This window comes from Eptatretus burgeri, chromosome 9 (genome assembly GCF_056783735.1).
Source record: "Eptatretus burgeri isolate ZD-2024b chromosome 9, Ebu_testis_v1, whole genome shotgun sequence".
NCBI lineage: Eukaryota > Metazoa > Chordata > Myxini > Myxiniformes > Myxinidae > Eptatretus > Eptatretus burgeri.
Window position 1 is genome coordinate 58596391 of NC_140969.1, and position 17500 is coordinate 58613890.

A 17500-nucleotide genomic window follows, 5' to 3' on the forward strand; every position below is an offset into this window, starting at 1 on the left:
CTTTGCTTTAATTGCATGTCTGGTGAGTGGTAAAATCAACACAGCAGGAAACACGCTACATAACAAGTAGAGGTGTGTAGAGGGGTCTATCGTTCATTTGTCACAGGATATTGAAGGGAGGAAAGGAAGTGGGTGTTGGGACTGAAATTAAAATCAGAAAATTGAAAAAACTTGAAGAAAGAAAGAAAAAGAACAGAAAAAAACCTCAAAAAACCACAAGAGTAGGAGGAAGGGAGTTCAAAAATTCCATAATTTCTTGCAGTTGCATCATGTAGGGATGGAAGGATGGGATAGAGGTACGCATACTTGCCTATAAGCTGTCTAGCCTGGGTTTGAATCCCAACCCAGCTATAAACCGTCACCCTGGTGTTTCACAGACAGGATGATTCATCAATTTGTGTGCCATTCCTCAGATGGACGTTAAACTGGGCATCTCATCTGCCAGCATTAGTTAGTGCACACTAAATTTCCCAGAGGCCTGCACAAAGAGTCAGTGAGTTATTGCCTGCATGCTGAACAAATTCCAAATTCCTGGCCTGACTTCCTGTGTTGCCGTGGAGGCTTGTCCAGGATTGTAACCTGAATCAAGAAATTGCTTGGGCAGCACCAATGCTCTGCAAAGGACATGGTACATGAATGAATGAATGAATGAGTGCATTAGGAATACTAGTACGTGGCCGTAAAAAAAAATAATTTTTTTTTTTAATAAATAAATATTCAAACCGCGAGCAACAAACAACAACCACACGGGCCGTTTCTTTGCTCTCGTGTGCCCGGATGTGCGTGACCCGGAAGTTCGCATATTATTCGCAGTTACGATTATTCGCAATTTAGTTTTAATACCCAATTATTCAATTAGCGCCAAAGTATTTTACCTTTTCGCAATGTCGTGGCAAGGAAAAACAAAAAGAGAAGAGAAGAGAGAGAAAAAAAATTTTACTTCCTGGTTCAGAGCATACGAGCACTCTGATGTTACCGAAATTTATGCACCGTCTAATATGAAAACGATCATAAGTTGGGGGCATTGTGTTTATCGAAAAATGCACATAAGAAATCGAGAAATTATTAGAATACACGAAGTCATCACTATCCGGAATTCTGTACGTTGTAACCTGTAATGGCGAACGCGGCTGAGCTTCTCTTCCCCATCAGCCACGCCCACGCAACAACGTGTCTTGTCATTGGTTTGGGAAATAAATGGCCATAACTTGGGAACCACTTGTCCGATTAATATCAAAACTTGAAAACGCACATCCTCAGGTCCCCAGCAATATACCTGGCAAGTTTAAATTACATCAGACCAGTGGTTGTCGGGAAACAGCGGTCACACTCACGCACGCACGCACGCACGCACGCACACAACTGGAATTATAGATAGATGAAGGTGAAGGGAAGAGAATGTATGAAAAATGGTGGGCAGAGGTGGGGTGGTGGAAACTTCATTTTCTGGTATTATGTAATCTTTCGATGGTGCCGAAGTAAATAACAACAAATTAGAAAGGCACTCGGTAGAGTGCATACCTCCGCCACGTAATGCCTGATATACGAGAACATATCGGGCCCAATACATTTTTGAAATATCATGCTGTGAATCGCTTTTGAGCCCTCTCCCTCTCAATGGTGAAGAATCACTTAAAAAATTCCAGTAGTCGGATCCGGATCCGGATCTTCAACAAAATTGAATCAATTCTTCCTTGTCACACACCCAACATGTCTACCAAGTTTCATCCGTCTCCAACTTTTTGAGATACCGTGCTATATATCGTTTTTGGTCCTCTCTCTCAATGGTGAAGAATCACTTTAAAAATTCTGTTAATTTGATCCGGATCTGGATCTTCACCAAAATGTAATCAGTTCGTCCTCGTCAAACGCCCAACCTGTCCACAAAATTTCATCCGGATCCGTCAACAATTTTTTGAGATATTGTGCTACATATCATTTTTGGCCCTCTCTCTCAATGGTGAAGAATTACTTAAAAAAATTATCGGATCCGGATTTAGAACTTCACCAAAATTGAATCAATTCTTCCTTGTCACACACCCAACCTGTCCACCAAGTTTCATCCAAATCAGTCCACAACTTTTTGAGATATCGTGCTACATGTCATTTTTGGCCCTATCTCTCAATGGTAAAGAATCACTTAAATTCTAGTAACCGGATCCGGATCCGGATCTTCAACAAAATTGAATCTGTTCTTCCTCGTCACACAGCCAACCTGTCCACCAAATTTCATGCAGATCCGTGCACAAGTTTTTGAGATATCCTGCACACAGACAAACAAAGACAAACAGACAGACAGACAGACGGACGGACAGAGAGGGGGTGAAAACATAACCTCCTTCACCTTCACTGGCAGAGTTAATTAAGCTATGAACTAACAAATGAAGGTACCCTGAAACATAGAAAAAAAGTACAACCTGCAGAACTATGAAGAGATAAGAAAAAAAAGACATCCAGTAATTGATGAAAGTTGGCATGTCTGACATACAAGCACCTTCCTTTTCATTCCCTCTGACTAAATGCATCAGCAAGCTCTTTCATGATCCCTAGGATGCATTTCCAATGTAGCTTTAGTCTGGATCTAAATGTATGACACACAAATGTGCATCTGAGTATATCATACAATATAAGGGTCTGTTCTTTTGAACATACGAGTCCCCTAGGACCATGAAGCTCTCGTTCTTGTTGTTAAAGGCCGTTATGGGAACACAGAAATAAGGGTGTGTTTAGCAGCGTCATCATGGTTGGCGTCTCGCAATATAATATATTAGCGCGATTAAAAATACCGTTTTTTCCTCGCATCTTCATGTCTGTCAAAAAACCAGTGCCAAGGTGCACAACTACGGCTCATAACCTATCCATTGAGGTGTTTTTCGCCCCCCCCCCCTGCTTTTCCGTTTTCACACCACTGTCCACACAAAATTCATCAATCAATTCTATACAGAGTCTGGGAGACTCAAACATATGAATGGAATGATTCCATCCACAAATGTGTTCACATGTTTGGAGAGAATTTTTTTGACAAAAAATTAGGGAAAATAAAATAATCAGTAAATGGATTCCCTCAAATGCAATTAAAACACAATGAACTATTCTTTATGAATTGTCACGAGTTTATTATATACTTTCTGACACAAAGCCATAGCCTTTGCAGCCACTTCTCCACTTCAGGAAAATTTGGGAATTCCATCAATCACAAACCAAAACTCAATAAGAATTTGGATCTGTTGCTCTGGATCTGTTGCTTCCTGGCTGAAGATCTGCCCCATTAATTGATTGGGTGATGGCTTCATTCCAGTTTATGCCACCATGTGGAATCATTGTGCAAGTGGAACCGTGCATTTTCACTTTCCAATTCGACATTATTTTTGTGTTGTGCTCACTTTCACATTCGAGCATTGTGCATTGGAACAAGATTCATACAAACACAGGCTTCTTTTTCTTTCTTTGTTTACAAGATTGAGGCTCACGGAAAGGCAACAAGAGGTGGGGAGGGGAATGGGATAGGGGTAAGAACTGATCAGCCAGGCCAACCTTTAAAGGTTCAAACCTTTGACCTTAAAAGGTCAAAAATAGCAAGGGAATGAATGATCAGGAAAAGAGGAGAGAAAAAAAGGGGGAAGGAAACACTGCAACCTGCAAGTGAGTGTTAGGAATGGCTAATGGGGTAATAATGATTTTTTGTAAGGATGGTGGAGAAGAAATGATGGTTCCCTGCCTGCTTAAGACCCTGGAGTGAAGACTGGGAAAGAACGATCCTTAAAAGGTGGTTCCTTACATGAGAGAAGCAAGAAACAGAGGAGTTAACAGAGGAGAGCAGACAGCCTGGATTATAGGAATTTAACCAGCAGGTGGTTACTGGAAGAACCTGTACATCATGGATATGCTGTGGAAGGTCAGGGGGCTAAGAGAAAAGAGGAAGCAAGACTGGAGGAGAGCACTTTAGAAACCATCAAATACTATATGATGACACAACAAATTACAGTAGCTAACAAGAAAAAGAGCAATCAGAGATTGCAGACCCTCACCAGGACTTTTGCATGTTGTTTGTGTACTGGTGTGTTACGAAATTAATAAGACACAAGTCTGAAGACGACGATGGTTCATGAGCGGTATTTGACGATGTAGATTGTTTCAGAAGTCAAGGATGAGACAATGTGATAATGTTTGACCAAGTTATAAAAATGATCAACATGATGTAGTACGAGTGACAAGTTATTAGCTGCAAAATGTCAAAAACCCGGTTTCGTTCAACAACTTAAAAAAATTTGACCTTTGCATAACCTTTAAAGATCACAAAACAATGTTGTGGACATTAAAATAAGGAAACAGGATACATGCTATAGCTTATTGGAGTTAGTTCGTCGAAGAAGGTTGAAAACCCGGTTCGATTCCCACAACTTTGAAAATTTGACCTTTGTAAACTTTAAAGGTCAAAGGTCAAGGATTATGACCTTTGGTGCAAAGCTTCCTCTGGAACATTCCAGGAACAATATAACGTCACATAGGCTATATGACATTAAGCACTCCTTGGATTATCCATACTTTGATGAAATCAGCGTAAAAAACAAACTTGAAGGGGGCGCCACGGACAAGGTGTTTGAGATAGAGCAAAATGATTTCAAGACTTTAGGTGGGGAATGACCTTAAGATTATGCATAAAAAATATTGTCATCCTCGCTCTCAAAGTTTGGGCGGTCATATGATTTTTATGTCAAAATTCGAAATTTTCTAAGTTCATGACCTTGACCTTGGGACGAAAATGAAAAATCGAGCTCCGTGGGGCTATGCAGGTGCCATTGGGCTAACTAAATACCGAAACCCCTGCCAGATTCGACAAACCCCTCGGAGAAGATGGATTTTTATGTCAAAATTCGCAATTTTCTAAATTTTTGACCTTGTGACCTTGACCTTGGGACGAAAATGAAAAATAGAGCTCCATGGGGCTATGCTGGTGCCATTGGGCTAACCAAATTCTGAAACCGCTGCCAGATTTGACAAACCCCCAAGGAGAAGATGCAAATTGAAATCGGCTACCCCCTAAAAACACAATTCGCAATTTTCTAAGTTCGTGACCTTGTGACCTTGACCTTGGGCGAAAATTAAAAAAAAAAAAAATCGAGCTCCGTGGGGCTATGCAGGTGCCATTGGGCTCACCAAATACCGAAACCCCAGCCAGATTCGACAAACCCATCGGAGAAGATGCAAATTGAAATCGGCTACCCCCTAAAAACACGTTTTTTGGGTGTGGCTTCGCCCATAATGGGCACACCACGCCCATTCTCAGGAAAACACAACTACATCATGATATAAACCTCCCACCAAAATTTTATCAGGATCGGATCAAAACCCACGGAGCTATGCTCGGGACAGACACACAGACAGACAGACATACATACAGACAGACAGACAGACACAACAATAACGAATATAGTGGTCACTTATTTTGTTCGTGAAAATATTTTTTCGTGAACCAAAAATGAGAACTGCCACTTTATAACTGCTGGCCATGATGACAGGGTACCAAGACATCCCGCTTTGATGCAGCTCCGCTTTGATTGGACACCTGACCCTGACCCTGACCCATGACGTTTTTAAAATTATTATTCAAATGAATTCAGAATGGGATTAAAATAAATTCAATTAACTACAAATGGAAGACCAAATATGTACAGTCCTGTTTTAGAGTAATCAGAAGGAACCAAAACATGCAAAAAGCAAAGATGAAGTCATCAGGAGGAACCTGGATGGGATTCACCATTCAGCTGCTATTCCTCTACCCTCAAATCCATCCAGGCATAGCCAAGTGAGGCCGATTCAAAAAAACAAACAAACAAAAAAATCAAAAAGAACCCACATTAAAAATTAAATCATTCTGGCTGCCAGACCATGCATCCAATCAAGTTGACATTTAAAACATGTATTCCTCATCACTACCAGATCACAATTGTGAAGTGTCACGTCGATTGATCAAGTGGTTCCAGAGAAAACATTATTTAATATGGCTGCCAAACCATGTGACCTATCAATTATTCCTGAATAAACTTATACACCCATGGCTTGAGGAACATTTGTGTGAAGTTTCGCCTCGATCTGTCCAGTCGTTCTGGAGAAAAATATTCTTTATAGGTTTGAGGTTAAATCCAATATGGCTGCCATACCATGTGACCTATGATGTCATATGTGTGAACCTTTTGTTCCTCATTGATAGGCGGTCATACATGTAAAGTTTCACCTCAATCTGTTCAGCTACTTCAGAGAAGAAGATTTTTGAAGGTTGTTAAAATAAATAAAAAACAATATGGCTGCTGAATCACATGACCGATGATGTCATAAAAAAATTTCTACAAACTATTTTATCCCTGGATGACCCTCGTATCTTTTCATACTGATCCGATGTAGCATTCTACATATGCAATTGTGACGTAATGAAGGCATCTCAGACGTCCTAAAAAAAAAAAAAAATCACATTTATTCCCTGTGAGGAGTACTTGCCGTGTGCCAAGTTTCAATTTTTTCCTTAGTACAGTTTCAGAGATACAGGTCCAAAGTTTTTCCATTTTTCCCAAAATGGCTGCCATGTCATGTGACCTATGACGTCATAATTATCATTAAAACATTCTACATGAGTAGTTGCTCCTATGGTGAAAATGTCTCAATCTGACAAGTGGTTGTGGAGAAAAACACTAAGGTTCTGTGCGGACAAACAAACAAAGACAGACAGACAGAAAGAAACAAATGCAATACCCTCTCCTTCGGCAAGGGTAACTATATGCAAGTTGATAATACTAACTGAGGTGGGAATCTGATTGTTGGTGTCATAACATAACAGGATTAAAACTAGAGGGGGAGCACTCGGTAGAGTGCAAAACCTCCGCCGCCAATACTGCTTGGTCACTCAAGTGAACCTGATATCCTATTCATTCAATTTGACGTCAACAGTGCTCACAGAGTTATCGTTTGCAACTTTCCCTTTTACTTTTAACTTTTACATACTCAATTCATTCGTCATAACTGGATTCCTTGAGACAGAAATTGATTTTACGTGGGTATATCCACCTGAAGTTCCAAAATCAGCCGCAATGATAATTTTGGCATATTTTTTGTTGGAAATCACTTTAGACATTTAGAAATGCAAAAAAAAAAAAAAATTCAAAGATTTTTTCAAAATGGCCGCCATAGCGGCCATATTGGATTTTGGACCAAGTCCAAAATCTAATGGCATGATCCTTGGACCATACCTAATCCCCCCACCAAGTTTCGTCGAAATCCGTCGAGAAGTTTTTCCGTAATACTGTTCACAAACAAACAAACAAGCAGTCATAGACTGGTACTTACGAAATCGTCAACTTGATGGTTAAGAGCCACAAAAGGTGAATCCTACAGCAGATCAAGTTGACAAGTTAATTTATCTTATACTTTTAATTAATCTATAAACTAGTACGTGAAAATACATGTTGTGGATTCAACACATTTCTCAACTGCAATTGCTAACTCACCCCAACTAATCTATATGGCAGCAGCAGCCAACCGATACATGATTGACATTTGGCATAGACTATGCAATTTTGAAACGGCACATATTGTGAACTACTCATAATGCATTGGAAATTAAATATATATTTTGTTGGAATGAACATTCAGTTTACTAAATGTTCTAATATCAATAAAATTTAAAGTTGTCAGTAAAATCTTGTTCAACATGTACTGTCCCAAACATAGATATGATTAACATGCAAATTGACTTTAAAACGAGTGCGTAATGCCGTGTGTTACAATCCCCCTCAAAAGCATAATCTTTAGTTAATCCTCACATATGACACCCGACATAAATCTCATAAAACATCCGATTTTTACCAGAATTTCGACAACCGAGTTTTAAGCTTCCTAAGCGATCGCAAAAACCGAAGACAAAATTAAAATCGAAGTTAAAACGAATTCGTAACATCGAGCGAAGCAAAAATCTCCATTTCTCCACATGAATTTACGTAATTATGTTTGACCTCACTATGATCTTGACCTTTCACCGATTTTGACCAAAATCTAATCAGCGCAAGCCATCACCCTCCTGAATCACGTGGTGTAATTTGACATTGGTAGCTTCTTCCATTCTCGAGTTATCGTGCCTACAAACAAACAAACAAGCAGTCAGACTGGTACTTACGAAATCGTCAACTTGACCTCTGACCTTGTCTCATAAAAGCTGTCTTTGGAGAAGGTAGTGACGCAAACCATACCAGAAGTTTATACGATGATTCTGTACCAAACCATCAAAAATCGAATGTTTTGGATGTTTGACCTCACTGTGACCTTGACCTTTGACTGATTTTGACCAATATCTAATCAGCGCTAGCCACCACGCTCCTGAATCACGTGGTGTAATTTGACATTGGTAGCTTCTTCCGTTCTCGAGTTATCGTGCCTACAAACAAACAAACAAACAAACAAACAAACAAACAGAAACGGAAGGCATCAATATACTTACAAAATCTTTCGATTTCGTAAGTAACAAATGGAAGTCATCAATATACTTACGAAATCTTTAGATTTCCTAAGTAACAAACACACAAACAAACAAACAGAAACGGAAGTGATCAATATACTTCTGAAATCTTTGGATTTCTTAAGTAACAAACAAACAGAAAGGGGTGAAAACAGTAACCTCCGATCTTCGATGGCGGAGGTTAAAAACAATTGCATGGACAGGAACTAACCTTTCAACATTGTCTGCTGTTGCTTGGCTGTGCAGATGAGGCGATTTATACCTTCAATCGCCTGGCTCTTTGTCTCCATGTCCTTTTCTTTTGGTTTCTTGCTCAGAAACATAACTGGAAGGAAAGATGACACCATGAAAGAAAGGACATAATGCTAATTTATGGATTATGAGTCAATGGTACGAATGTAAAAATAATCTCAACAAAACTTGTGCACCATGCACAACTTTGTTCTTACCACCTTTTTTGTTCTTCTCCTGTGTGACTATGGTCATTGCCATGGTTGTACTCGGGACAGGTTCGCCACCAGGGGGCAGTCGAGTAACCACCAAAGAGCGAAAGTTGCTGCGAAGTGTCGTTTTGCTTGTAGGAATATCCCGCCGTTCACATTCACGTCGTCCGCCCGGAAGGCCTCCGGGCAATCCTGTAGCCGTCCAGTAATCGACCTGCAGTCCCATGAGCTCACTTCCTGGGCTACTCAAACAAGGTCTGCCAAAAAATAAAAAATAAAAAACACTGAAAAGACAATCACAACTAAAAACGCAAATCAAGAAAGGTTTTCGTTGGTGACAATAAATAATTTTTCTCAGGTTAAATGTAAGTAAAAAACGAAATGCACAGTTCAAACTCAAATCCATCCACCCATCCATCCGGACCATACTCTCTGCAGAGCGTTGGTGCTGCCTAAGCAGACTCCTTGGCTATTGGATACAATCCTGGACGGGTCATCACTGACAGTCTACCAACAAGCTGGCACTCATTTTGCCGACCTGGGAAGAATGACAGGCAGAGTCAACCCCACCTGGTATTAATTCCACAGCTGAGCAGGATTTGAACTCAGGATCCTTGGATCCCAAGCCCACCACCCGAACCATTAAGAAAGTAGCATCGAGATTTGCATAGTGATTTTTGACACAGACACCAGTCCTGAGTTTAACTTGAGGCTATTTTCATTACCCTCTGTGAGGCAAATTCATTACTGTCAAAGAGCACTTGCCTGTAGTAGAGCAAATTAGCCACAGTATCATGATAAAATTATTCTTGTGTGCAAGGTTGGGTTCTATTTATCATGATTTTTCATGAGTTTTTTATCAACTTCACAGTTTATCATAATTACTTTTTATAGCATCTTGGCCCAAAGCTGACCTGCTTCAAAAATAAATAAATTGCTGAGGCACGAAGCACACCTTGGGTGATACATGCATCATCAGTGTAGCATTCATGATTATAAATTTTTACCCTGCGCATGCAAAACAAAAAGCAGTCAAGTAATTGGTTCATTTCTGTCTGTCTGTCTTATCAGTCTATGATTGAGGAACAGCTCATTTAAATTTAACGTTAAACTTTGAACACTAATCGGAACATGAATAGAAAGACAAGTTTACTGTTTTGCCATACTTTAACGCTGAATTTGGCCCAATTGCCAATGCGCAGAGAGGAGTTAGATAATTTTTAAGCAGTGCAGCCACTCCAATATTTGGTATGCCCTTCCTTCCACCCGTCCATCCATCAACAATGAAGAACAACCTTTCTAATCCACCGTGTTTAATTCTAAAGGGTTCTAAGGTGTAATTCTAGTGTTTTAAAGGGTAATTCTAAGAGTTAATTGAAAGGGCAATTTAAAGGGTAATTCTAAAGGGTAATTCTGAAGGGTAATTCTGAAGGGTAATTCTAAAGGGTAATTCTAATGGGTTTCATTCCGTTTCTAGGCCTTGCCTATTTCATATTAACAACGTCAAACTGCACCGCTTCCTTTGGACATGGGAGCGATTATTTTATTCTGCCTGCCTGGCAGTCAAACAAAAGTGAAAATCATTCCAAACAGGACAGTTACTATTTTTAAGGATGTCATAAAGGATACATACAAGTACGAATAACTAATGTAATGTGTTAGTTTGATGTAATGGACTCTGCGTACAACGGCGGTGAAACACAGAATTCATTTATTTATACACCTTTAAACCTCTTTCAACCTTTATTTAAATTGAAGTATATACTTGAACACTGGAGAACAAATCACCTTCGTAATACTTCCAAGAACCTCCAGTTTTGCAGTCCAGTAAATCCTTAAATATTGTGGGTTTGAATATCGCGGGTGACCTCTTGTGTACTGATTTGTTTGTGCAGGGTTTAATTTCGACCAATCAGGGATTTTGAGTTGAGTTGTGATGGTTATCTTGTACCACGAGCCTTTTGCTGTTTCTCATGCACCGTTAATGACGACGCTGAAGCGTAAACAATGGAGAAAAGAAGTGATTATTGTAAACAGCTTCGACTTTACACATGTAATTGTAAATCAGCGGCGTTACTGCGGTGCAGGTAGTAACTTAGACATGCAGCGCATACACTACTGCACTGTACCCATCTCCACATTAAGACTACCTTTGGTGTAATCTTCCATGTAATCGAAATCAATTCCTTTGTTTTTGGTTATTATTGACCTTCATGATAATTAGACATAGCTCCCAAGAGGAAAAGTGTTGTTGGTGTTGAACCAAATGCAAAAAAAAAGTCGAGGAAAGTGATGTCAGACTCAGAAAGTGAAGGTTTTGGATAAACTTGGTTGAGGTGAGAGTGCGTTTATTTTATTTATTCACTGATGTTCAGAGCTCCAGAACAATTTATAAAAGAAACACATTGACAGCTTACAAAAGGATATAATTGAAGAGATTACGTTATCGAGGAAGAAAGGTGGGGGCTTTAAGGCTGGCAGAATGGGCTGATGTTACGCACACTCCCTCAGTTTGAATCCAACCCAGCTATAAACTAATTCCGGTGTTTCACATCATCATCACCATCATCATCTTACGGCCGTTTCCAGACTTGCATGTGTAAGTCGTGGTTCACCGAATGGCTGCATGATTCCTTGCTGGCCCTCTTGGTAGGCCTTTCACTTTAACTTTGAGATCATCTCTCTCATGAACACATCTCATGTTTTCCTCAGATGGCCTCCAGCTCTCCTTCCATTCACATTCATGTTTATGCACCTCTTCATACAGCTCACCACCTCCCCCCCCCCCCGCATCCCCAACATCCTTTTCACATATCCAAAGCATCTCAACCTACCCCTACACATAGCCTCACAAATGCTTTCGATTCCTAACCTATCTCTTAATTAGACATTTGGTTTCCTATCCTTCAGTGTCACATTACACATCCACCTCACCGTTCTCATTTCATTTCATTCACATCTCTGTTCATCCTTATATTTGATCACCCATGTTTCACTGCCATACAACATCAGGCTTCGAATGCAAGCTGCATACAGTTTTTCCTTAAATTGGAGAGAGGTCCCTCTTGATGTCAAAAGGGGAAACAACTCCATAAACTTCCCTTTATAAATATTCATTCTTACACTTCAACCATTCATCTGGGACAGATGTCTCTCTTAAAATTGCATTTACATATTTAGTGATTAAATTCACTCAAATATCACTAGATGCCTTGAGAATTTCTGCGGCAATACCAGTGCTGCCCGCTGCTTTACCATTCTTCATGTCATCGATCAGCAGGGTAATTCATCAATGTGGGTGCCCTCCCTTGGATGGACGTTAAACTGGGCATTCCATCTGCCGGCATTAGTTGGTGGGTGTTTAAAATCCCACGGTGTCCTTTGCAAAGAGTATGTGAACTATCACCAGCACCGTGAACAAATTCCAAATTCCTGCCCCTACTGCTGGGAAGGCAATGGAAAACCACCCAGTATAGCCCTTGCTCAGGAAGTTGTGTTGGCAGCACCGGCACTCTGTGAAGACTATGGTACAAGAGAGAGATAGAGAGATAGATAGATAGAGAGAGATAGATAGAGAGAGATAGATAGAGAGAGATAGATAGAGAGAGATAGATAGAGATAGAGAGATAGATAGAGATAGAGAGATAGATAGAGATAGAGAGATAGATAGAGATAGAGAGATAGAGAGATAGAGAGATAGAGAGACAGAGAGATAGAGAGATAGAGATAGTGAGAAAGAGAGAGATAGTGAGAGAGAGATAGTGAGAGAGAGATAGTGAGAGAGAGATAGTGAGAGAGATAGTGAGAGAGAGATAGTGATAGAGAGAGATAGTGAGAGAGAGAGAGAGAGAGAGAGAGAGAGAGAGAGAGATAGTGAGAGAGAGATAGTGAGAGAGAGATAGTGAGAGAGAGATAGTGAGAGAGAGATAGTGAGAGAGAGATAGTGAGAGAGAGATAGTGAGAGAGAGATAGTGAGAGAGAGATAGTGAGAGAGAGATAGTGAGAGAGAGATAGTGAGAGAGAGATAGTGATAGAGAGAGATAGTGATAGAGAGAGATAGTGATAGAGAGAGATAGTGATAGAGAGAGATAGTGATAGAGAGAGATAGTGATAGAGAGAGATAGTGATAGAGAGAGATAGTGATAGAGAGAGATAGTGAGAGAGAGAGATAGTGTGAGAGAGAGATAGTGTGAGAGAGAGATAGTGTGAGAGAGAGATAGTGTGAGAGAGAGATAGTGTGAGAGAGAGATAGTGTGAGAGAGAGATAGTGTGAGAGAGAGATAGTGTGAGAGAGAGATAGTGTGAGAGAGAGATAGTGTGAGAGAGATATAGTGTGAGAGAGATATAGTGTGAGAGAGATATAGTGTGAGAGAGATATAGTGTGAGAGAGATATAGTGTGAGAGAGATATAGTGTGAGAGAGATATAGTGTGAGAGAGATATAGTGTGAGAGAGATATAGTGTAAGAGAGATATAGTGTGAGAGAGAGATAGTGTGAGAGAGAGATAGTGTGAGAGAGAGATAGTGTGAGCGAGAGATAGTGGGAGAGAGATATAGTGTGAGAGAGATATAGTGTGAGAGAGATATAGTGTGAGAGAGATATAGTGTGAGAGAGATATAGTGTGAGAGAGATATAGTGTGAGAGAGATATAGTGTGAGAGAGATATAGTGTGAGAGAGATATAGTGTGAGAGAGATATAGTGTGAGAGAGATATAGTGTGAGAGAGATATAGTGTGAGAGAGATATAGTGTGAGAGAGATATAGTGTGAGAGAGATATAGTGTGAGAGAGATATAGTGTGAGAGAGATATAGTGTGAGAGAGATATAGTGTGAGAGAGATATAGTGTGAGAGAGATATAGTGTGAGAGAGATATAGTGTGAGAGAGATATAGTGTGAGAGAGATATAGTGTGAGAGAGATATAGTGTGAGAGAGATATAGTGTGAGAGATAGTGTGAGAGAGAGATAGTGTGAGAGAGATAGTATGAGAGAGAGATAGTGTGAGAGAGAGATAGTGTGAGAGAGAGATAGTGTGAGAGAGATATAGTGTGAGAGAGAGATAGTGTGAGAGAGATAGTGTGAGAGAGATAGTGTGAGAGAGATAGTGTGAGAGAGATAGTGTGAGAGAGATAGTGTGAGAGAGATAGTGTGAGAGAGATAGTGTGAGAGAGATAGTGAAAGAGAGAGATAGTGATAGAGAGAGATAGTGATAGAGAGAGATAGTGATAGAGAGAGATAGTGATAGAGAGAGATAGTGATAGAGAGAGATAGTGATAGAGAGAGATAGTGATAGAGAGAGATAGTGATAGAGAGAGATAGTGATAGAGACATAGTGTGAGAGAGATAGTGTGAGAGAGATAGTGTGAGAGAGATAGTGAGAGAGAGATAGTGAGAGAGAGATAGTGATAGAGAGAGATAGTGATAGAGAGAGATAGTGATAGAGAGAGATAGTGATAGAGAGAGATAGTGATAGAGAGAGATAGTGATAGAGAGAGATAGTGATAGAGAGAGATAGTGATAGAGAGAGATAGTGATAGAGAGAGATAGTGATAGAGAGAGATAGTGATAGAGAGAGATAGTGATAGAGAGAGATAGTGATAGAGAGAGATAGTGATAGAGAGAGATAGTGATAGAGAGAGATAGTGATAGAGAGAGATAGTGATAGAGAGAGATAGTGATAGAGAGAGATAGTGATAGAGAGAGATAGTGATAGAGAGAGATAGTGATAGAGAGAGATAGTGATAGAGAGAGATAGTGATAGAGAGAGATAGTGATAGAGAGAGACAGTGAGAGAGAGAGAGATAGTGATAGAGAGAGATAGTGATAGAGAGAGATAGTGATAGAGAGAGATAGTGATAGAGAGAGATAGTGATAGAGAGAGATAGTGATAGAGAGAGATAGTGATAGAGAGAGATAGTGATAGAGAGAGATAGTGATAGAGAGAGATAGTGATAGAGAGAGATAGTGATAGAGAGAGATAGTGATAGAGAGAGATAGTGATAGAGAGAGATAGTGATAGAGAGAGATAGTGATAGAGAGAGATAGTGATAGAGAGAGATAGTGATAGAGAGAGATAGTGATAGAGAGAGATAGTGATAGAGAGAGATAGTGATAGAGAGAGATAGTGATAGAGAGAGATAGTGATAGAGAGAGATAGTGATAGAGAGAGATAGTGATAGAGAGAGATAGTGATAGAGAGAGATAGTGATAGAGAGAGATAGTGATAGAGAGAGATAGTGATAGAGAGAGATAGTGATAGAGAGAGATAGTGATAGAGAGAGATAGTGATAGAGAGAGATAGTGATAGAGAGAGATAGTGATAGAGAGAGATAGTGATAGAGAGAGATAGTGATAGAGAGAGATAGTGATAGAGAGAGATAGTGATAGAGAGAGATAGTGATAGAGAGAGATAGTGATAGAGAGAGATAGTGATAGAGAGAGATAGTGATAGAGAGAGATAGTGATAGAGAGAGATAGTGATAGAGAGAGATAGTGATAGAGAGAGATAGTGATAGAGAGAGATAGTGATAGAGAGAGATAGTGATAGAGAGAGATAGTGATAGAGAGAGATAGTGATAGAGAGAGATAGTGATAGAGAGAGATAGTGATAGAGAGAGATAGTGATAGAGAGAGATAGTGATAGAGAGAGATAGTGATAGAGAGAGATAGTGATAGAGAGAGATAGTGATAGAGAGAGATAGTGATAGAGAGAGATAGTGATAGAGAGAGATAGTGATAGAGAGAGATAGTGATAGAGAGAGATAGTGATAGAGAGAGATAGTGATAGAGAGAGATAGTGATAGAGAGAGATAGTGATAGAGAGAGATAGTGATAGAGAGAGATAGTGATAGAGAGAGATAGTGATAGAGAGAGATAGTGATAGAGAGAGATAGTGATAGAGAGAGATAGGGAGAGAGAGAGAGATAGTGATAGAAAGAGATAGTGATAGAGAGAGATAGTGATAGAGAGAGATAGTGATAGAGAGAGATAGTGATAGAGAGAGATAGTGATAGAGAGAGATAGTGATAGAGAGAGATAGTGATAGAGAGAGATAGTGATAGAGAGAGATAGTGATAGAGAGAGATAGTGATAGAGAGAGATAGTGATAGAGAGAGATAGTGATAGAGAGAGATAGTGATAGAGAGAGATAGTGATAGAGAGAGATAGTGATAGAGAGAGATAGTGATAGAGAGAGATAGTGATAGAGAGAGATAGTGATAGAGAGAGATAGTGATAGAGAGAGATAGTGATAGAGAGAGATAGTGATAGAGAGAGATAGTGATAGAGAGAGATAGTGATAGAGAGAGATAGTGATAGAGAGAGATAGTGATAGAGAGAGATAGTGATAGAGAGAGATAGTGATAGAGAGAGATAGTGATAGAGAGAGATAGTGATAGAGAGAGATAGTGATAGAGAGAGATAGTGATAGAGAGAGATAGTGATAGAGAGAGATAGTGATAGAGAGAGATAGTGATAGAGAGAGATAGTGATAGAGAGAGATAGTGATAGAGAGAGATAGTGATAGAGAGAGATAGTGATAGAGAGAGATAGTGATAGAGAGAGATAGTGATAGAGAGAGATAGTGATAGAGAGAGATAGTGATAGAGAGAGATAGTGATAGAGAGAGATAGTGATAGAGAGAGATAGTGATAGAGAGAGATAGTGATAGAGAGAGATAGTGATAGAGAGAGATAGTGATAGAGAGAGATAGTGATAGAGAGAGATAGTGATAGAGAGAGATAGTGATAGAGAGAGATAGTGATAGAGAGAGATAGTGATAGAGAGAGATAGTGATAGAGAGAGATAGTGATAGAGAGAGAGAGAGATAGAGAGAGAGAGAGAGAGAGAGAGAGAGAGAGAGAGAGAGAGAGAGAGAGAGAGAGAGAGAGAGAGAGAGAGAGAGAGAGAGAGAGAGAGAGAGAGAGAGAGAGAGAGAGAGAGAGAGAGAGAGAGAGAGAGAGAGAGAGAGAGAGAGAGAGAGAGAGAGAGAGAGAGAGAGAGAGAGAGAGAGAGAGAGAGAGAGAGAGAGAGAGAGAGAGAGAGAGAGAGAGAGAGAGAGAGAGAGAGAGAGAGAGAGAGATGGGGGGTTTTCGACAAATTACAGTTGGGAAGGGGTGCATTGAATGTTAAATCTGCTTCAACGCAGCAGGACACTTCATTGCAGAGCCAATTTATATTTATTTTACATGTTTACTTCAATTGTGATGTGTGTATTTTCAGCTGTCACCAACCTTCCTCGATATTTTCTGGAAGGTCGGGAAAGTAACCCCCTGATTACCATACAAAATTGGTTTTAACTATTGCGGTTCGAACTATCGTGGAATTTTCCAGGAATGTAACTGCCATGATCTTTAAGAGTTTACTGTGCTTGGATATGTTCTATAGGGTGGTGTATGTAATTGGAGCTGTCAAGCACAACCCCTAGGAAGTGAGCATGGCATGTGAGAGGGTGCAATATCGGTGTGAAGAAGAGGTCACGATATGGCTAAGTACCATGCTGATTTGACGCTGCATTCTAGGGTGATCAAAAAACCTCCAATTTGTATTTTCTTCCA

The 17500-nt window shown here is 39.9% G+C and overlaps 1 protein-coding gene across 7 annotated transcripts in view; it reads right to left on the minus strand.

Annotated features, from left to right (window-relative positions):
- LOC147020172 (phosphofurin acidic cluster sorting protein 2-like) overlaps positions 1–17500 on the minus strand; it is a 339240-nt gene that overhangs the window by 2706 nt on the left and 319034 nt on the right. For 5 of the 7 annotated variants that reach the window (XM_085895252.1, XM_085895249.1, XM_085895255.1 and 2 more), the window contains 2 exons: positions 8953–9203; positions 8715–8828 (listed from right to left, as the gene is read on the minus strand). In XM_085895252.1, coding sequence (XP_085751378.1) covers positions 8715–8828; positions 8953–9203 — 365 coding nt within the window. The remainder of the gene's footprint in view (positions 1–8714; positions 8829–8952; positions 9204–17500) is intronic. The other 2 variants (XM_085895256.1, XM_085895251.1) reach the window with 1 other exon arrangement.